Here is a 20,463-nt window from a genome sequence, read left to right on the forward strand (position 1 = left end):
AGGGGCTGGGAGCCACAGAAACCAGTTCTTTCCTGCTTAAAACCTTCACCAGAGGACGATGCTGCAGAGACTGCATCTGCCCCGCTTGAGGACATACCAGAAGATATCCCGCAGATACCCCGAACAAGTGCAAGAGATTCCCCAGCAATGAGAACAGCCCCGGTTGCAGGGGAATGCACACAGGAAGAAGCAGAGCCTTCCTGACCGTGGTGTCCACCTAAGGTTCCTGTGCAGAAAGGAGGTTACAGAAACCAAGGAGATGAAGGAAGTTTCTGCATAAGTATCTGCACATCCCCCACCCCTGTGATAATGACATGGCTGCTGCTGGTGTGGGTGCCGAGTGTGTGGGGACGGCCAGGGAGGGACATTGTATCACTAGGAAATTGCACTATGACACATTCTTTCGGTCAATTGTTTTAATACTAAACTAACTCAATGTTATTAACAAATACAATATAGTTGAGATTGTTTAAACACAAGCACAACTGAAGGATATGTTAAAGTAAGGGTGGACAGTGGCTTCCAGTGAAGCTCCTTCCTGGCGGAGGTGGTAGAAGAATGCCTCAAACGGGGGCTCCCGCTGGAAGGACAGGACGAAGCTGGGGACAGAGAGGCAGCGCTTGGCGACAGAAGCCACAGTAGCATGGTCCCTCCCAGGATCAGGGGATCAGAAGGGCCCAGGCTGCAAATCAATCTGGACTGTGGTGCAGGGACACGACACAGATGTCCCAGGGACCGGAACCCGGGCCCTCCCCGATCCAGGCCTGTCCCTCCCACCTTTCCTCCATGGAGATCAGCTCCAGGTCCTGGAACCAGGTGAGAAACTGGTCGTGGGGCTGCAGGCGGTAGTTCTCTGCGGCCTCCTGGAGCAGAACAATCTCCTGGAGGATTTTAGTTTCCTGGGACATTGTGAAGGAAGGAAGGAAAAGGCCTGGGTGGGCTGTGGCGCCGTCCAGCCAGGGCTGCCCAAAGGCAGGCTAGAAGGAGAATTTCCACAGGAATCCCCCCTTCACTCTGCCCGTCAGCATCTCCACTTGTCTGAGATCAGAAAACACCCTCCACCAGGAAGTTCCCCTTGATGGATCTCTGCCCTCCCACACGCATATATGTTTCCATTGTTTCATTCTCCTACTGTGAGTGTCAGGCCAGAGGGACAGAGACAAGGAGGATCTGAGAGGGGGCCAGGGTACAGGGAAGTCGGGTCCCCTCCTCTGTTCCCCTGCAGAGTCCCACTGCTCACCTTTGTTAATTTCTCCTTGTTGATCACCTCCCCCTGGAAGCAAACAGCCAAGTGCATGAGAAAGGGCCTCTGGGGGACCCTGTGACAGGCTCGGAGCTCAAAGGACACGTGTGGCTGGTGTCAGGTATGCCGACCCTCCCGCCCTGTGACACACTGGGGTGTCCAGCAAGGACAAAGACCTTGTCCCTGAGGTGGATGCTGAGGTCCCTCTGCCCCACGCCTCTTGCTGAGGGAGAGGTTGGGGATGCCCTTGACCTCAGGTGGTTCTGCACCAGCGGCTCTGCTGATCCCTGGGAACTGGGTGACGAGACCTGAGTGCCCCGTGCTGCTCCTGCCTCGGGTATCAGCCCAGCGCCAGGGGAGTTTCCCTCAGGGCTCTGCCCAGGGCTGAGGTGCAGGGGAGTGTCAGCTCCAGCCCGCCCAGCCCCCAGCTCACTCACCCCAAAATCCTCCATTTCTCTGTCCAGACTCTCCAGCTCCTGGAGGAAGGGCCCCAGGAAGGGGACCACACCCTGTGCCGAAGGGGCCGTTAGAAAGGGGCCCTGCTCTGGGGTCCCCAGGACACCCCCAAGCCTCAGCCTCCCACCACGAGGCTCCAGGTGAGCAGGAGCCCCTTCAGGACCTTCTAATGTCCTCCTCCTTGCAAAGCTGAGAGCCCTCCCGTGGGTCCCAGGGTCCCAGCCCTCTCCCTGGTTCCCCCACCCACCCTCCACACACCAGCTCTGCAGCCACCCACTCCACCCTGGGTCGGGACGGGGTCAGCCGGAAGCAGGGCTGGGCCGGGCCTCCTTTCTGAGGGAAGACCCCTGTGGGGGCCACCCCTCTGTCCCTGGGTCCCGCACACGCCCCTCACCTGGCGTCTCCCGAGGTTCCTCAAGCAGGACACAAAGCTGCAGCGCTGTTCCACCTGGGGATGAGCACCCGACCCTGAGCCTCTGTTACCCGCACGCCCAGCCCCCACTCTCCTCCCTCAGGCCCAGACTGAAGAGAACAGCGACAGCACTGAGCCTGCAGCCCCCACCCAGAGCAGCAGCCCCATGCAATGCCCCCAGGGCTGCCTGCCCTCACAACCCCCAACAGGCCTCCACCCAACCCACACACCTGCTGTGCCCATACAGAGAAGACAGGAATGTCACAGAAACCGGAAGAGAACCCGCCCCTCCCTCCCTGCCTCCTCCATGCAGGCCTCCAGCCTGCAGACTACCTGCAGGGGCTTGCAGCGTCTATGTTTCCGGGCCTGTCTGCGCAGGGCCTTCAGCTTCCTCCGGCTCCACCTAGGGAGGGAGCACATTTGTCCCGAGGGAGCTGTCCCTGCATCCCTGGGGCCCCACTCAGCTGCGGGAAGCCAGGGTCCCACTCCCTGCCCAGCACCTGGCCCCCAGGCTGCTGTCCCCAGGGGTCTCAGCTCACTGAGGGGCTCTGCAGACAGAGCCCTGAGGCCGCAAAGCTGGGGGCACCCACCAGGACACGTGGCCCCAGGTCTGGCAGAGTCGGCGGATGGCGGGGCTCTGCAGGGCACAGATGATGGCATAGGTGGACGCCCAGTTGCGGAGGCGCTGGCACTCCTGGGAGACAAGAGCAGGGGACAGGGCAGCTGGAGTCTGAGCTCCCTGCAGGCCTCGGTGCAAATCCCCATATGGGGGACACTGAGAATCTGGGGTCAATGGGGGGCACAGAGATCCCCAAGGAACCTTGGGAAAATGTGTGCATGACTCGAGAAAGGAGCAGGCAGGATGACGGGCCCCACTGGGACGGCCCCAGGACACAGTCCCTGCAGGAAACGCCCGCGGTCCTTGGAGCAGGAGACCATCTTCTCTCCCAAACTTCACAGGAGTACAGGCAGCTGCACAGGGACCCCCACCCACTGCATACCCAGGCCTCTAGGGCCCAGTGCCCACAACTCCACAGGGATCCCCGTCCCAAACATACCGGGCCACCAGGACCCAGTGCCCCCAACTCCACAAGGACCCAGCTACCACATACCTGGATCCCCAAGATCCAGGGACCCCAATTCCACAGGGAGCCCCCCAATATACCTGGGCCACCAGGATCCAGTACTCCAGCATCCGTGCCCGCGCGGGCGGGCTCAGTTCCGAGAGGCAGGTGGTAAGGACACAGGCGGCCACAGTGTAGTACTGGCTCTCGATGGCCCGCACAGTGGGGCACACATGCTCGTAGCCCGGCTTGTTCCTGATAGATGAGAGGTCCCCCCGACAGTGGTTTGGCACCAGCTCCAGGAACAGCTCCTAGGGAGAGGGACAGGTTCAGCCACAGACACCCCAGGAGACAGAACAGAGGACAGGGCCAGTCCCACTCGGCCCTTGGGCTGTGCTGGGCACTGAGGGGCTCAGGACCCCGGAACCCAGACTGATGCGGGGTGCAGGAACAGGACCCCTCTGCCTGCTCCTGGGCCCTACCAGACTCGGGGTTCTCCCCGGCTCCCTCTCTGCACCCCTCAGAGGCACATTCCTCTGTGACAGCTGCACTGGGGGCTGGTTCCTGCGTCCCCCTTGAGGGGACCGCCCTCAGGGGCCTCATGGAGTCCAGGATGCTCAGACCATAGCAGACACACAAACCCGCGACACTAGTCTCCGCGCCACAGGCACCCCAGCACCGCCCCCCCCCCACACACACACTCAGACACTGCTCTCTGTTAAGCTCAAGGACATGAACCCCTCCCCATGCCTCCCCTGCCACGGGCCATCTTGGCCATCCTGGGACAGGGCAGGCTCAGGGAGCCGGCACAGAGGGTGAGTGTGGGCCAGGAGGGCCGCTGCCTGCAGAGGTGCCCGGGGAGGCAGGTGTGGGCGACGCTGCCTCTCACCTTGTCCATGAGTGTCAGCTGCTCGGCCACCAGCCGGGCAGGGAACGTGCTGACGGAGACCTGCTCGTTCCCCGGCTCCTCCAAGGGCCTGCTGCCGGGGCAGGAAGGCTCAGGGCCGTCAGCTGCCTCGCTGGCCCGGCTGGCAGCTGCCCACGAGCTGGCATCATGCGTGTCTCCAGGCCCGGCGTCCTCCAGCTCTGCCCATTGTGCTGTGGCCGCAGCTGAGGCTTCGAGAGGCTCCGGCTCTGGGGCATCCCTCGGAGGCAGGCCCAGCTCCTCAGGTGGTTCTGGGACAACTGCTGGGGCCGGAGCAACGTCTGAAGAGAAGGGCCCCGCCTCAGGGTCCCGCCAAGCCACAACCAGAAACAGCAGAGCCCTGTCCCCAGACCACGGCGTGCAGGAGCCCGGCCACCCCAGAGGGCAGGGCCTTTACCCTGAGCCCTGATCAGTGCGGTCAGGAGAAGTTCCTTCCTCAGATGAACTTGGAGGCCAGAGCCAGAAAAATGCACCAGAATGCAGCCTAGCATCGGTTGCACGGGGACACAGCACAGCCACTCAGCAGAGCCCTCAGGCCAGGACCCCGACATGGGACTCAGGGCGCTGGGGGGAGTGCAGGGAGCAGAGTCAGGACCCTGGAACGTGCCTCCGCTGCTCCCACAGAAGGTCCCCTCACGTGGAGCCCAGCTGAGCCATCATGCCACTGAGAAGATCTAACAGAGAACCTGTGAGTGGGTCCCCATGCCCTGGACTCCAATGTCGTGAGAATGACCTTCCCCACCTGGGCCTGTCCTGAGCTGCTGGGAATTCTAGAGCACCTGCCGGGCCCGTCTGCTGCTGAGGCCCAGGGATGCTGAGCAGGAGGAGGTGAGAGGAGGCCAGACGAGGGCAGTGGGGCAGGAAGTGTGGGCCACTCAGGGAGACCCCAGCCCAATCTGCTGGTTCCTGAGCCCTGGGACCCCTCTTCAGCCCTCTGTGATGCAGGGACCCTGTCAGGGAGGTTCCCTGTTGGGGAAATGATGCCTGAGCTCTGGCTTCTGCCCACACACGGCACCCAACACAGACCCGGCTGACCCTTGTGGATATCGGGGACCCTGGACCACTCACTGCTTCAGTGTTTTTTCGCAGTTGAGAACCTGCTCCAAGTACGGGAGGAGGCATCCAGACCTATGGGAAGCAGGACAGTGTCCATGGAGTGTTCCGGACACACGGCAGGATCCTGAGGCTCAGACCAGGACTCAGTCCCAGGGAGTAGCTCTGTTTTTGCGTGACAATGTGTGGAGAAATGCTGTATGACCAGGTGCTGCTTTGACGTATGGAAAGACCAAACTACCAAACCCTTCTCCTGTCCCGTGGTGCTGGGACACGTGTGTGGCCCCCAGAGACGTCTATTCGCCCACAGCAACACCGAGAGGAAGACCAGGGCATGGATGGACAGAAATGCTTTGGAGTTCAGAGGGGGTTTCCTGTGCATGTACTCTGGGAGTCCCAAGCCACAGGCTCTGAGAGTTGCGGCTGCTGTTCCATGGGCAGGAACAAGAATGAACAGGAAGCTCATGGCCAGGAGACCAGGCAGCAGCCCAGCACTGTCACGGCCCATCCCATGTCCTCCTCCAGGACCTTGCGTGACTCTCTCCACGCTGTGTTCAGAAGAACCAGCAGAAGCTCAGAGAGGCCCTGGCTCCTTCTGAGCACCCCAGGCGGGGAGGCAGGCAAGGCCCAGCGGCTGGCGGGGCGGCTCTCACCAGCGCAGCATCTGCTGCAGGATCCGCGCGGGAATGGGGAAGGCCAGGCCGGTAGGAAGGATGGTGGTAACAGAGGAGAACTTCCGCCCAGGGGAGGTTTGCATCAGGGAGACCAACATCTCCACAGTTCTTTCGCCGAGGGTCAGCATCGTGCAGGCCTCATCCAGAGAGCTCGGGCACATGGGCTCCTCCTGCTGGTGGGCAGGGGGTGCAAGGTGGTCAGCAGGTTCCCCATGGAGCCGGTGCTGAGGGTTTGGAGCTCAGAACTGGGGGAAAACCAGCTCTTGGGGCAGAAACAGGAGCGCCCACATGTGCGAGGAATCGGGCTGAGGACTGCCCTTCTGACCAATGAAGTTTGCTGTTGTCAGTTGGGAGCATTCACAGGCCAGAGGACAGGCATGGCCCCGAGGGTCTCAAGGAACCCACCCCCTGCAGAGGGACAGCAGGGGGACAGCTGGGCAGGTCCCTCCTCATCAGCAGAGAAGCTCCTGCAGCTGCTCTCAGGACCTGCCTCCTTTTCAGTTTGTTCTGCCCCCCGGTGAGGGGCTGGGGAGCCCCGCTGAGGGGCTTCAGAGTGTGGCAGATCCCTCCCCAGGTCTCCCCCTACCCTCTGGGCCCCTCCTTTGAGGCCCCCCTTTGCCCAGTGGCCACTGTGCTCCAGTGCTGCCCCTAGTGGAGAGAGCTGGCATGTGCCACCGAATCTCCCCTCCAGGAGTCCCTGGGCCAGCCCACAGACTCTGTCCCTGGCCACTAGGAGGCGGGGCCTCTCCTGCCTTGGGCCTGTGCTGGGGAAGCCTCAGACCCAGACTGCAGCAAGCAGCCACAGGAGGGCCCTGCTCTGTTGCTGAGATGCTCAGGGGCTGATGCCAGCTGAGCTGTACCTGCTCTGTGGGCTGAGTCCTGTCCCCACGTGTCCTGACAGACTGTAGGGACTCAGCCAACACAGCTCCTTTCTCTGGGCCTCCTTCCCTGGAGGTACATCCCAGGGATGGCAGTTTCAGGGAAACGGACACCGCAGCCCTCTGCTCCTTCTCTCTCTAACCCCCAACCTGAGCTGCTTCCTGCCTGGAGAGTCAGCCAGACAGGGAGCTGTCTGAGCCCCGTGTCCCTGGGCCATGAGGACAAGGTCACACAGCAGCAGTGCAGACACACAGTGTGACTGAGGGGAACGTGGGCGTGGCCCTCTGGGTCAGCTCCTTGTTCTGAAGTGTGTGGGGATGGACTTTCAGCTGACCCTGTGCCAGAGGAGCATTGGGGACTGGATCACTCTGAGATGGGCTGTGGACACCCTGAAGGGTCACCATGGAAGAGTCTCAGGTGTCTTGGGCTGGGAACTGGGCTCTGCACCCACCTCCCCATCTCAGACCCTGAGTGTCACCTGCTCACCTGTGCCGGGCACTGGGTGTCACTGCATCTGTGCGGTCCCGGGCTCGTGTCCTGGCAGGTAGAACAGCTGCTTCCCACCAGGGGCTCCACCGGGATGTCCCGAGCTGAACTCTGTAACACAGCCTCTGTCACCCCTGGGAGGGACCTGACACGGGGGCCCCCTTGAAGAGTCTTTTTGGTCCAACAGTGAAATAACATCTCTCACCACAGAGACTACACACAGCCAATGGAATAAGAACGACCAGTGCTGGCACAGATGCAGGGAGAGAGGGGGGTCTCATTCATTGTTGGTGACAAGGCCGACTGGCCAAGCCTTTTTGGAAAACAATATGGCCATTTCCCCCCTCCCCAAAATTAGAAATTGAATTCCATAGGATCTAGCAATGCCACTTCTGGGGATATACCCCAGACTAAATAGGCACAGAGCTGAATCATCATCTGCACTTCTATGTTCACCGCAGCACTATTCACAGTACCCTGAATCTGGAAACAGCCCGAGTGTCGAGAACAGAGGAGTAAATAAGGAGATTATGGTACATCTACACGATGGAATACTACACAGCCACCAGGAAAAACGTCATAATATTCACTTAGGATGACACTCGTTCTCAAGGACATTGGAAACAGGGCCAGGAGGACTGGTCCACAAGTTTTGGGAGAGACAGGGAAGGCAGTTAGGGTAGAGAAGGACCACTATGACAAAGGTAGTTAACTATGAATAAGAACTGTGAGCTGAAAGTAGGTAACGGAACAAACATGATAACCTCTCAGTATCTGCATTACAGTCTATAATGGTCCAAAGTAGAGAGAGAGAGAGGAGAGAAAACAGAGAGAATCAGAGACAAAGAGAGAAAGAGAGAGATAGAGAAAGAGAGAGAGAGAGAGAGAGAGAGAGAGAGAGAGAGAGAGAGAATTTCGTGCCATAGAGTTAGGTGTGGGGTGAGCGTGGTGGGAGAGAAACTGGGAACATTGCTGGTGGGAAATATACACTTGAGAAGGTTCCATTTTTTAGAAACTCTGTTTTGTCAAGAAGAGTTCATGACACACACCAGCCTTCCCTCATGAGGCAGTTGCTCCTTCCCGTAAGAACAGGACTCATTCCCCTCAGACACCTTTGGACCATGACCCACAACTCACACAATCAAATTTCATTCACACACACAGACACACACACAGACACACGCAGTAACAGGGATGTGAATCTACCGAGGTGCATCACAACTGTGAACTATTGACCCTGTGGGCCCGGATTACCCTTGAGTTCCTCCTCACCTGGGACAGGTGTTGCGGGTGGGGACGAGCCCTCCTCCACAGTCTGCAGGGACAGCGATCACCCTCACTCTGGGCTCGCCTCAGCCCAGAGCCTCTGATCTTGGGCATACAACACGAAAACATGTCTATTGCTTCTCAGTGCAAGTGAACTAGACGGTCACTTTCTCGAGAATGAGCTCACAGGGGAACCAGGGTTCTATGGCAGTTGGGGATGGTCACTAGGGAAGTGAGGTCATTTTCCAGGGTTCCATGAGCTGATGAATTCCTTCCACCTGACCAAATGCCCTCCCCTGCTATGGCACCACAGACTGAAACAGGGAGTTGAGAGGTTTCCCCAACTACCTGCAAATAGAACGTGGGTCCTAACTCTGAGGATTCAGTGGAACTGGATTTTTCATGTCTCCCGTGTCCAGACCCCTGGGCCCTGGACTCCAGAGTTGTGTCCCACAGGCTTGGGAATCCTCTCCCCTCTCTGGCTCCCTCCCCTCTGCAGAAGCAAATGTCACTGAAGTTTGGGACAGCCTGCAGGCTCAGGGAGGTAGGACTTGTTTATGAGACAAGGGCTGCTGGTGTCCCTCATAAGCACCAAACCTCAGCCCCCTGTCAGCTCACGACTTCCTCCCTCTCTTCAGCTACAGTGGAGGCAACTGTGCGTCAGAGTGTCCAGGACCCTGGTGTCCTACTCGTCTCTCCTCATTCTACTCTAGATGTTTCCACCCAAATTCCATAGCACACGGGGACTGCCTTTCCCCAAAAATAAGGCCATAATGCTTGAGGAACTTGGCGCAATTTGTGTCTATGCACATAGTTCCCGTGTCTGGGAACTTCTTAGGGGGCTGCCTTCCTGGATGGTCTACAGGAACAAGAGTCTCCAGATGCCCACTCAGAGGGTGGGAGCAGAGGTTTGGCTGTCCCCTGTTGGGATATGACTCAGCCATCCCTCCTTCAGGGACACCAACCTCTCCTGCCCTCAAACACCCTCCGTCCCTGCATCTTGCTTGATCAGGAGCTTTTTCTGAGGCTGAGACTCCCTGAGCCAACAGAGATGGCCCTGCAAGGGCACCTGCTTGGAAGCTGCTGTGGAGTCATGGATGAGAGGTGGGGTTCCAGTGGGAGGCAGTGACTCTTGCTTGCTAACTGCATCCAAAATATGAGCCATGTTCGTTGCCATTGTAAGTTTGTCTGTGACAAAAGTCATGTTCAGGAGGCAACCATTGGCTAGTGCCCAAGTTAATGTGAATCTGTGGTACATACACAGTCGTATCTGTCAGCTCCTAATAAAAGAGGGCACCTCACCGTTAAAAAGAACCCAGAGAGAATTGGAGGGTCTCCAAAAGAAACAGAAATACTCAATGCTTCCACTGCTCTCAGGAAGAGAAAGAAGTGCAGTGGAAAGCCAGTGAGCCTAATCCTAAATCTGAGGACAGAGAGACTGACAACCGTGGACATGGTAAAGGGTTCCACTGGACGGTGGCAGAGTGCTTGTCACTCACAGTGGTCTGGGCATGGATCTGTTTTTCCTGAAGTACCTACAGTGATGTAAAACAATGCCATCTTTACTCAGTCTATCACATTAAACTCTGGTGACAGTCATAGCTGTAAGGAGTCTGAGACAGGTGACTAAAAGCACTGAGAAGGCCACGGTGGGAACCTGGGACGGAACAGAGAAAATAGGGCAAACCAAGTAACCTCTAAGGAAGGACTGCTTCACATTTATCACACGTTTCTATCAATATCAGACATTACTAGGAGGAGCCACTGTGGGTGGGGTACTGGAACTCTCGTGAAATCCAAAGCTGTTTTAAAAGACTCATCCAAAAGGTAAGAGTGACCACACAAAAATATATGTGTATGACCTTTTGTGTGTGTCCCTGGGAATAGGGGTTGTTTGGGGCACCACCCCTCAGTGTTCAAGGTTCTATCCTGGTGCTGTGCTCAGGGATGATTCTGGCAGTGCTTGGGGGTGAAATCCAGGGTTGGGATCCAACATGGCTGCAAGGTGTCTTACTCACTGTGTGATCTCCCCAGCCCGAGAAATGTGAACTTGATCTCACTGGACATGAGGAATAGTGACCACAGTCATTTAAGTGACTCGCTGATACGAAGTCAACTGGCTGCTCTACACTCACATCGTGCTAATAGTCCTTGGGGACCAGCAAGCAAAGCTGGAGCTCAGCGGAGCATGCACTGAGCCCTTGAGCCCTCTCCTACTGCAGAAGCATGGTTGGTTATGAGAAAACATGGAGTGAATTAAGTGGGATCAAATATAATATACATAACGTACGTATTATGTGGGCTGCTCCAGCAAAATTTATAACAAGAAGCAAAATCTTTATTAGCCAAAAATCATGTAGAAGCTGGAGCGATAGTACAGTAGTAAGACATTTGCCTTGCACGTGGCCGACCCGGGTTCGATTCCTCCGCCCCTCTCGGAGGGCCCAGCAAGCTACCAAGAGTATCTCATCCACACAGCTGAGCCTGGCAAGCTCCCCATGGCATATTCGATATGCCAAAAACAGTAACAACAAATCTCACAATGGAGACGTTACTGGTGCTCACACCAGCAAATCGATGAGCAACGGGATGACAGTGATACAGTGATACAGTGATGTAGAAGCTAAACAATCCTGCTGACAAGCAGTCCTGCTTGGACGGGAATATAATATTTCACTCCTTTCTGTCCCACACAGTAGCCATCTCTCACTTCTGGGAGTTGAGACACTGGCATGGTGCAGATGGGACTGAGGGCCCAAATCTTTCTTCTTCCTTCAATGTGGTTCATTGACACGCAAAAATCACCTGAGCCAGCAGCCAGGGCATCAGAGCAGAGCTCCAGACAGCAGATATGAACTGCTTTTGGATGACCCTGTCCCCTCCTCTAGTGGCTGCTGCATGGTGACTGCCCAGGGCTCACAGGCCTGGCTCGGGGGCTCACACAATTCTAGCCGTGCTAGCTGGGTCTCACGTCAGGTTGTAGTGCTCCCCAGAGGTCACCACAGTGCTCACACATGGACACACCTCGGGTCACACTTCCCAGCTGTGGAGCACATGTATGGGCACTGAATAGAGACCGTGGGCCCAAAGGCTGGCACAGCAGGCATTCTAAAGCCAGGGCGGGCAGAAACAAGATGCGTATCTGAGGCAGGAATCTGAAGAACCCTCAAGGGACGTTATTGTTGCTGATTTCTATGGACGAGATGATAGGAATTTGGAAACTTCCTTGAATGAACCACCCAATGCCCACTTGGGCAAGACAACACCAAGAAGAACCAGATTGAACTGACCAGACCAGGGGAAGCCCAGAGAGAGAGACTCACATTGACCTGTGAGTGTCAGTTCGCAGGGTCTGCACAGACTGGGGCAGAGATGGTTTCAGCCCAGGTTACAGAAATAATATTTCCTGTGAGGACATTGTAGACAACCTCAATGTTGGGGAGCAGGTCTGGACACCCCGGCTTCCTTACAGCCCTCCCAGAACCACACGAGGGAGGAGAGAACCTCAGCAGATCTGAGGTGGGAGGCAAATGTCACTTGATTCCTTAGGAACAGAGGGTGGGAGGCACCTGCCCACCTCTCTCACTCCCCTTTCAATCTCCCCGGGGACAGTTCAAATATCTCCTTATTTGAGTGCTGGAGGAGGCAGCACTCAAGCACCCCAGAAGAGAGTTGCATCAAAAGGAAAGAGAGAGAGAGTTGCAAACTTGTAGGCCAGTGAGGGTCCTGGAGGGGTCCCTCAGTACCGTGGCTAACACAAGGCTTTGCTGATCCTCCAGCCCCTTCCTGGGCAAGGACAGCCCCTTGGCTAAGCTTTCTTTCCCTGACTCAGGATCTAATCAATGTCTCATTCAGTGCACCTGGCCTTTGGCATTACAAATCAGTGAAAGTGGGACACATATTTGCCTCTTCAGGTCCAATGAAAAATAATGGACATCTAAAGCAGAATTTTCTAATGATTTATAAGAAAGAAACATATATTAACACGGATACGTCAATCTTGATGTCACTGCCACCTAATGCAGGTATATCTAAGTTAATGTTAAGCTTCAGGAATCATTCCAAGCCTGTGGAAACTTCTGGGGACCAGCATAGTCCTCTGACCAGCATTGTTGACCACTGGTCTACTCTAAAGGACTTCCATTGAGTCTCTAGTAGCCAACTTAGACCTTGGTCCTTATCTCACTTGTCTGGTGTGAGCTTGACAAGTCAGAGCTGACAGGCTGAGAGAAGATTTTACAATGCCTAGAAATGACTGTGGCTTAATCTCTAAAAATGAAGGTGGGTTATTAAAAATCAGAAATCAGAAGAAGGAAATCTAATAGGGAAAGTAACAGAAGTAGAAGATGCAATGCAATAAGCCTCCAAACACCGAATAAGTCCATAAATAGATTCTGACCACATCGTTATTAGAGAAATCCTGATTTTAGGTCACAGAGGTAGCCCTGGTACTCATCAGATGGTAGGAAATGAAAACTGCACATGGTCTTGGTATTGGATGGAATGGGATAAAGTGTGAATCCTCTAGTCCTGCTGGGAGTTTCAGGAATGGGGAACAATCTGGATCTTAGGTGTGAAATCAGCATGTTGTTCTTACAATGGCAGGAAATCAAGGGTTTCCTGCATATGTTTTGATTTTGCCTTGCTGACCAGTGCAGGAAATAAACATACACCAAGGTCCTATTTTCTCTCTCTCTTTTCAAGTCTCTACCCTTGATTCCTGTCATGTTCAGTCTATGAATATGATATTATGGTCACTGATACACTGGGAATACATTTTATCAATAGTGTGTGTCACTGTCACTGTCACTGTCACTGTCATCACGTTGCTCATTGATTTGCTCAAGCGGGCACCAGTAATGTCTCCATTGTGAGACTTGCTTGTTACTGTTTTTGGCATGTTGAATACGCCATGGGTAGCTTGCCAGGTTCTGCCATGCGGGCAAGATACTCTCAGTAGCTTGCTGGACTCTCTGAGAGGGGCGGAGGAATCGAATCCAGGTCGGCCATGTGCAAGGCGAATGCCTTACCACTGTGCTATCGCTCTAGCCCAACAGTGTGTGAAAAGGATAAAATTCTATTTTCCCCTGAAGATATCTAATTAATCACTCTCCTCAAATGGAAAGAGCTTCCCTTCCTCTAATTCTCAGAAACATCCTTGGGGTGCCTCAGATGGAAAGTTTCCCTTCCTCTAATTCTCAGAAACATCCTTGGGGTGATGGGAAAATTGCTCAGACTTGGGTGCTTCAAAATGTCTCATTTTTCCCCTAGGCTTTTTGTCATCCTTCTGTCTCTGGGACTATGCTCTATAAAGTTCTAATTTGTCTACTCTGAAAACACCAATGGAGATCTTGGTTCTAGCCTGCTTTTCGTCATCCATTGTCTGATTGGTTTTTGCTTAGAAGTCACATAGTAAAGCAATTTTGGTGTCTATTTCTAGGAGAAATTCAAATCCTGCACTCACATCACTTTGTAGACAAACACCTACAAAGCAGTACAAATGTTGAACACTTAGATTTCTAGTTTAGTAACAAGGGGTATCTCAAATGCACAATGCTGACTGAAAACGATTTTGTTCTTGTTTTGTTTCTTATGGATAAACACTGATCATCAACAAACATTCACTACCCATTTTTCATATTGGTAGCCAACTACCTAAGAACCACCGAGGAGTAGAACATCACCAGACTACAGATCAGGACATCATCGTCATCTCATCATCATCATCATCATCATTATCATCACCACCATCAACATCATCCTCATCATCACCATCATCATTATCATCATAATTGGCATCATCATCACCATTGTCATCATCATCATCACCATCATCATCATCATCATCATCATTATCATCATCATCATGTAATAATTATATACAGCATTCTTATTCATGCTTATTCCAGAATGGTGGTGTCCTAAACTCTACCTTTTATCACTGCCTTTTATCCTCACAGTCACCCTGTCTTGCAGCTATATTAACGTCCCAGTTGTACAGACAGGAAACCTAGGACAGAGACAGTAAGTTTTTTTTGTGAGAATCCCATTCTTCCATGGAGACCACAAAGTCTCAAGGGCATCTCTGCTTGCCTAGTGCTTTCCCTCTCTCTCCCTCTCTCTGTTTCTTCTCTCTCCCTCTCTCTCACCTCCCTGTCTCTTTCTCTCTTCCTATACCTCCCTCCCTCTCCTCTATGTCTCTTACTTTTTGTTTTGAGACACATCTGGAGGAAGAGCTTCCAGGACCATTTGTACTGAATGTCTGGAACCCAAGAGTTCACCCATCAAGGAAATGGGTGAAAGGGGTATAACTCATGTAACAGAATAAAATCCCCAGCCCTTTACTAACATCTGTGCCACCAAAGATGGCCTAGCTGGATGTGAGTGATGTCTTTAGGCAGCTGAACATTGGCCCTGCCTGGTCCACTAGGTCCAGCATCTGTCTAGTATAGAGTTGTGAAGTTGAACTTAGTCCAGTTCTGCCCTGCCAGAGACATGGGGGCAGGGGCCAGGGGCCCGGGAAGCAGGGGCAGGGGTGCTGGGGTTGGGGAGGACAGCAGGAAATAGATCAGGGTGTCCTCTGGTCCAGTATTTCATCTACACACTGTCTTCAAAGGAAGGTATGTCCAGAGTGATCTGGGGGTGGAGGAGCGAAGTTCCCACCATACCAAAACCTTGGCAGCCACACTCACACCTCAACAGATGCCACCATGTCTCTACCAGACTCCACAGCCTTATGACTAACCCCACAGAGATGCTAACCTACCAAAAATTTCAGGTACACTGGGTGATTTGGGGGCTGAAACTCCAGACCTCCTTGGAGTCAGGGTGGGTGACCTCCCTCCATTTCCCTGTACTTCCGGAAACTCTGGCAGCCACACCTTATCCGACTTCTGCTGCCATGCAAGCTCATCTACTGGCCCTGCTCCAGAGACTCATGATTAAATCCCGAAAGAGATCAACTTCCCACAAACATCTCTCATGTACCCAATCCCGGCTGGGACCTCGAAGGTGATCTCAGGGGCGGACGGCATCAGTGTCTGCCCTACCAAAGCCCCGGCAGACGAGATCACAGTCTTGGGCCAGACTGCCCACTTACATATCCTGAATTTTCTGAAGCTTGAAATCACCAAACTCTAGAATATTAACATCCCAGAAGGAACACATCAGATTGGATAGGAACGTAAGTAGACATTAACTAATTTCGACTAACAAAAATACTCATACAAAAGACTTAACTAGCAAAAGAGCTTAGTAAACTCTCAGACAAGGACTTAATATCCCCATGGTGAGATACAACAATTTTCACAAATTTTCTTTTACTTAAGTATTTTTCTTATCATCCCATTAGCCAGTTAGTGTAACAAGCAATATAAAATAAATTATTGTGGGCCTGCTACAGGGACAGGCTTGAAAGGTGGCTGGGAAAATGGAGACATGGTAGAGGGAAGGTGACAGTGATGGTGAGATTGGGGTTAGAATATTACATGCCTATAACAAATAATCACAACCAACTTTGCAAACCACAATATTTCAATATAGTGTTGTGGAAGGAGAGAAGGTTTGTTTATGGAGAAGCAAGAGGCAAAAATGTTGGGCTCTATGGGGAAGGAGCAATAATTTGGTAGATACAGTATTTGCTTTGCACACATCCAATCTGGGTTTGATCCCCAGCATCCCATATGGTACCCCAAGTCTTCTGGGAATGATTCCTGAGAACAGAGCCAGAGTCAACCCTGAATACCGTCAAGTGTGGCTCCCAAACAAATCAAAATTGAACTCTCTTCCTGCTCTCTAGTCCCATGTGGGTAGACAGGTATGCAAATAGAGAAGGAGGACATGTGACAGTCCCCTCAAAGATGAGCAAGCAGCGAGGAGCCACTTCATTGGCTTTGTAACCAAAATCCCTCTTTTGCTCACTCAGGCCCTTGAAAGGAGACAGACTTTGGTCGGCCACACGCGGCCCACCACCAGGGTGGACCAAAGACAATGAAGCAAACGGGCTTGCAGAGCTCCAGCTGCATCTCCCTGGGGCAGAGACACAGAGACGCCTTCTTGTCTGGGGCTTCATGTATGCAAGGACCAGGGCAAGTGTCACTGTGAAGGGGAACCAGTGAGTGCTCGACACATTAGCCTTGTCACTACTGTCACCCAGCAGCGTCTCAGTCACAGAGCAAAGGAGTTTTGGAAGAACCGAGTACACTGTCCTTGTCCTATTCTGGGGTTCCCTCCAGGAGTGTACAGGGGCCAAGAGGGTCACACCCAGCCATGCTTGGAAACCACAATACAGGGGAGAGATGGTCCAGGGGTAAAACTTGGGGTCGCACACAGGTAAGGCATTTGTACCTGAGCTTTGAGCTACTTCTCATGCCCCAACTTTCTTGGTTGAACTGTTGAACTGACCAAAATCCATAAAGGAGCTCTGAAGTTCTCAGCAAGAGTTAGAACTTCCCCGGGACACTGATGAAGGCTTGGAGCCACCCCCCACTCCCCCACCCCAGGGCTTCTCTCTCCCACAGCAGCCCTCACTGTGGCTAGAGCAGCACTGGCTGGGGCCCAGCCTCCTCTCAAACCTTCCCCTCTTGGGGAACTCGCAAACGCTCCCCTGTGCACTCTGTCAGTCTCGGCAGAGGGTAAGGACTATGGGCTCCCGGGCTGAGAGGTGGACCACGCACAGTACAGCCCAGGGCCTGCCTCTGCAACATCTCTGTCACCCTGATGAGGCTTCAGTGGGGAAATCCTCCAGCAGGTACCTGCACTCCTGAGCCCAGTTGAAATCTGCATTTCTGATGTTTGTGCTCACCAGCGTCTCGGGGGTCCCTGTCTCCCCATCCACTGCCAGGTCTTGTGGCTGGAGGGGAACATCATGATGTTGTCAGTAGTCTGTGGTCTTGTTCTCCCCTTAAACCAGGCACCTTTGTTCCTCCTCTTCCTCTTGGCCTACAGTTTGGCATCCTAGAAGAGGAGAAATGGGCTTGGGCAAGTGTTTCTTCCTCCAGCACTGGATGCACCATCACAGACCAAGAGGCCGAGGCCTGGGGTGCTCAGCAGTAGACGCCCACCTGACCGGCTGAGGACCCCTCCTGTTGACTCTCCAGCACTGCCCTTGTGCAGGACCCAGAATCATAGTAGCACCACGAGGGGAAATAAATATTAGTGGAGGGGCCTCTCAAGTGATGTTTAGGGAGCTCAGGGGCCCTCCCTGGAACTCTCCGTCAACCGAGTGTTTCATCTGAAGGTTAGGCCCAAGGATGTGGTGCTACCAGAGGTTGGGGGCCAGTCATGCTAGTGAGGCCACACTATGCTCGGGTCAAGCCAGGGTCAGGCACTTCAAGGCATGAGCCTTAACCCCTGTGCTGTCTCTCTGGTCACTATAAAATGGTTTTAAATTGATTTATAAAAATAAAAAGAAAGAAAGCAAAATAGTGTAATGAGTTTTACCACCCAGATTTGTTCCTACTGGGTTTCCACAGATTTTCCTCCTGCTTTCTGGCACATAGTAGTTAATTCAGCTCCCCGTGGCCCTCATTGATACGCTTCCTGCTCCTCTCCCTGCATATCATCTCCATCTTATCCCGAGAATCATCTACCTGGAAAGTTTCAGTTATTTCTCACCTTTTCTCTCCACATCCTCCTCATGGCTCACCTGCATGGCTCCCAGCATAGCATCATCATCACACATCTGTCGTCAAGTATTAGGCACACGTGGGACCCTAATTGCAGGACTGAGGATGTCACACCGGTCTCAGGACATCCCTGTATGCGTATGACATTTATAAATGATGAGAAGGACTCAGGGTTATGAATGGATTTTCTTGCTCTTAATTAATGTTTTAAATATATGTATTTAATTCATTATTGTAATTTATTTTTATTAAGATACCATGATTTACAAAGTTGTTCATAATAGAGTTGTTTCAGGCATACAATACCTAAGAACAACCCCACCACCAGTGTGACTTTCCCTCCACCAGTGCCCCCAGGTTCCCTTCTACCCATCAGCCTGCACCCCTGTCAGGCACAGAGCAAATTTATTTCACATTGTTTCCTCCCACAAAACGTGAAAGAAAGGTAAATGGGACTATCAGAAAATAAGTCGATTTGTGGTGGTCGAGTGCTATATGTTTTTAACCTATGTAGAGAAATTAAAATCATTTAACACAATATAAAGCCTATTCTCATTTACATAAATAAGTTTCCAACTCTGGAATCTAAAATATAATGCATTAGATTTTAATATGTACTTGGACCTCATTTGTATTTATTTTATATTCCCCACCATTAATAAAACATTTTAAATTATGTTATAATATATTTTAGAGTTTAAAATGAACTCAAAAGTTTGAAATAGGTAAAACCTCAAACATAAATTTAGTAAAAGTGAAAAGAATTAAGAAAATATAAAGGAAAAATTCTGAATAGGCCTATAAATGTACTAAAGTGTTGATTTTATACTAGAAAATATAATTTTTTTTTTTTTTTTTGGTTTTTGGGTCACACCTGGCGATGCACAGGGGTTACTCCTGGGTCTGCACTAAGGAATTACTTCTGGCGGTGCTCAGGGAACCATATGGGATGCTGGGATTTGAACCCGGGTCGGCAGCGTGCAAGGCAAACGCCCTACCCACTATGTTATCACTCCAGCCCCCTAGAAAATATTATGTTACAGATTTTAAGTGTCTGTATTCATAAGTAAAAGATTGTAATGAAAAATCACATTGGATGCAAAAAAATCTGATCAAACATAGAACTTTCAGTGTATGTGAGATGTTAATTCATCACTAAAACTCTTTAAAACACCCCTTAGGAAGCTAGGAATAAACGTACCTTTCTTAATCTAGTAGAGGGCAACCATCAGCATTTTGAATGAGAGCCACACTCAGAGTTTCAAAACACAAGGGAAATTTTTCCTGTCCTTTACAGAAGCTCTTCTAATGCTTCTTGAATAACTGGTTTCAAGACTCTGAATTCCCTCCATCTGCAGGAAATCAAATGGGTCGCTTGACTTTCCACCACCACCCTCCCCCCACCACACACACACCCCATTCTTGCCTGCATTCTGGCACAACTGTGAGCTGTCCACCCTGGGCCCCCTTTGAACTGCCAAAGGGTGTTGAACCATCTCTGGTCTGCCTGTCCTGGAACAATCTGCTGTCAAATCACTTGGCAATGAAGTAGGCTGAGGGGGGCTGTGATGAGCAGAAGCAGCTGCCCGAGGAAAGTGCAGCGCAGGGACCTGCCCCTGGGACAGCATCCTTCCTGTTCTCAGAGTGTCACAGGGGGCTCGAGCAGCACTCAGGCCTTTCCGGTGCCCACGCTAGCATGTCTGTGCCCACCTAACGTCCCACCGCTCTGCTCACCCTCTCAGGCACTCGAGACATTCTCCTCACTGACCACAGCCCAGGCCATCTGCAGCACCGCTCACTCTCCCTGCTCAGAAGGCTCCTGTGCATCCTCGTTTGACGCACCTTTATGGCCCCTTCCAACCTCTGCATGAGCCACCCATCTTCCTGAGTCTGTCTCCACGTCCGGCTTCTCCACTGGGAACAAGTGGCGAAACGCTTTGGAAATTTGGCAAACAGGACAGGCCTGCACTCCAGTCCCTGACTTAGTGAGTCTGGGGAGATCCAGGAACCTCAATTAGACACAAAGTCAAGACAATTCTGAAGCCAGGCCCAAAGAGAGTTGCCTATAAAAGTTCTGTATGGGGGACCAGGGAGACTGTATAGGGGTTAAGACATATGCCTTGTATTTTCTGACCCCAGCTCAATTCCAATGGCACTCCCATGGCACCCCCACTCCAAGTATTGCTAAGTGAAGCTCTGGAGGCCCCCCAAACACCACTGGATGTGACCTTAGAGGCATCTGAAAATCATCAGAGTCGCGCTGATATTCCATGCACCTCAGGTAGTAAGCAGCACTGCATCCTCATTCAACCAGAAGCCAGGTGAGTCAAGTTAGTACAGAGTCCAGTGTTTCATTCCAAAGCTGTGTGAGTGACCACC

The 20,463-nt window shown here is 52.5% G+C and overlaps 2 protein-coding genes and 1 long non-coding RNA gene across 3 annotated transcripts in view; all 3 read right to left on the minus strand.

Annotated features, from left to right (window-relative positions):
* Positions 1 to 370: 370 nt before the first annotated feature.
* On the minus strand, positions 371 to 1,083 carry LOC129406502 (ral-GDS-related protein-like). The gene is made up of 2 exons (XM_055144495.1): positions 778 to 1,083; positions 371 to 599 (listed from the first exon to the last, which is right to left on the minus strand). The coding sequence occupies exons 1-2, from the start codon at positions 906 to 908 to the stop codon at positions 470 to 472; spliced, it is 261 nt and encodes an 86-aa protein (XP_055000470.1). The 5' UTR covers positions 909 to 1,083; the 3' UTR covers positions 371 to 469.
* Positions 1,084 to 2,113: 1,030 nt separating this feature from the next.
* On the minus strand, positions 2,114 to 4,757 carry LOC129406557 (ral guanine nucleotide dissociation stimulator-like). Its single transcript, XM_055144718.1, has 6 exons — positions 4,738 to 4,757; positions 4,065 to 4,320; positions 3,277 to 3,486; positions 2,702 to 2,805; positions 2,445 to 2,514; positions 2,114 to 2,221 (listed from the first exon to the last, which is right to left on the minus strand). Exons 1-6 carry the CDS (start codon positions 4,755 to 4,757, stop codon positions 2,114 to 2,116), a joined length of 768 nt encoding a protein of 255 aa, XP_055000693.1.
* A 308-nt stretch (positions 4,758 to 5,065) lies between these two features.
* The window catches only part of LOC129406503 (uncharacterized), a 50,995-nt gene continuing 35,597 nt past the window's right edge, over positions 5,066 to 20,463 (minus strand). Inside the window, exons 4-8 of the long non-coding RNA XR_008631048.1 lie at positions 19,286 to 19,436; positions 18,105 to 18,214; positions 17,262 to 17,413; positions 7,193 to 7,303; positions 5,066 to 6,000 (exon numbers count right to left, since the gene is read on the minus strand). This is a non-coding gene — a long non-coding RNA (uncharacterized LOC129406503). The remainder of the gene's footprint in view (positions 6,001 to 7,192; positions 7,304 to 17,261; positions 17,414 to 18,104; positions 18,215 to 19,285; positions 19,437 to 20,463) is intronic.

Source organism: Sorex araneus, chromosome 7 (assembly GCF_027595985.1).
Source record: "Sorex araneus isolate mSorAra2 chromosome 7, mSorAra2.pri, whole genome shotgun sequence".
In the NCBI taxonomy this organism is placed as follows: domain Eukaryota; kingdom Metazoa; phylum Chordata; class Mammalia; order Eulipotyphla; family Soricidae; genus Sorex; species Sorex araneus.

Coding starts and splice junctions, on each gene's coding strand:
- LOC129406502 (XM_055144495.1), bottom strand. CDS start 908: ATGTCCCAGGAAACTAAAATCCTCCAGGAGATTGTTCTGCTCCAGGAG. Junction 600..777: donor CTGATCTCCATGGAGGAAAG/GTGGGAGGGACA, acceptor CTCTGTCCCCAG/CTTCGTCCTGTCCTTCCAGC.
- LOC129406557 (XM_055144718.1), bottom strand. CDS start 4,757: ATGGCTCAGCTGGGCTCCAC. Junction 3,487..4,064: donor AGCTGACACTCATGGACAAG/GTGAGAGGCAGC, acceptor CCCTCTCCCTAG/GAGCTGTTCCTGGAGCTGGT. Junction 2,222..2,444: donor GACGCTGCAAGCCCCTGCAG/GTAGTCTGCAGG, acceptor TGTTCTCTTCAG/TCTGGGCCTGAGGGAGGAGA.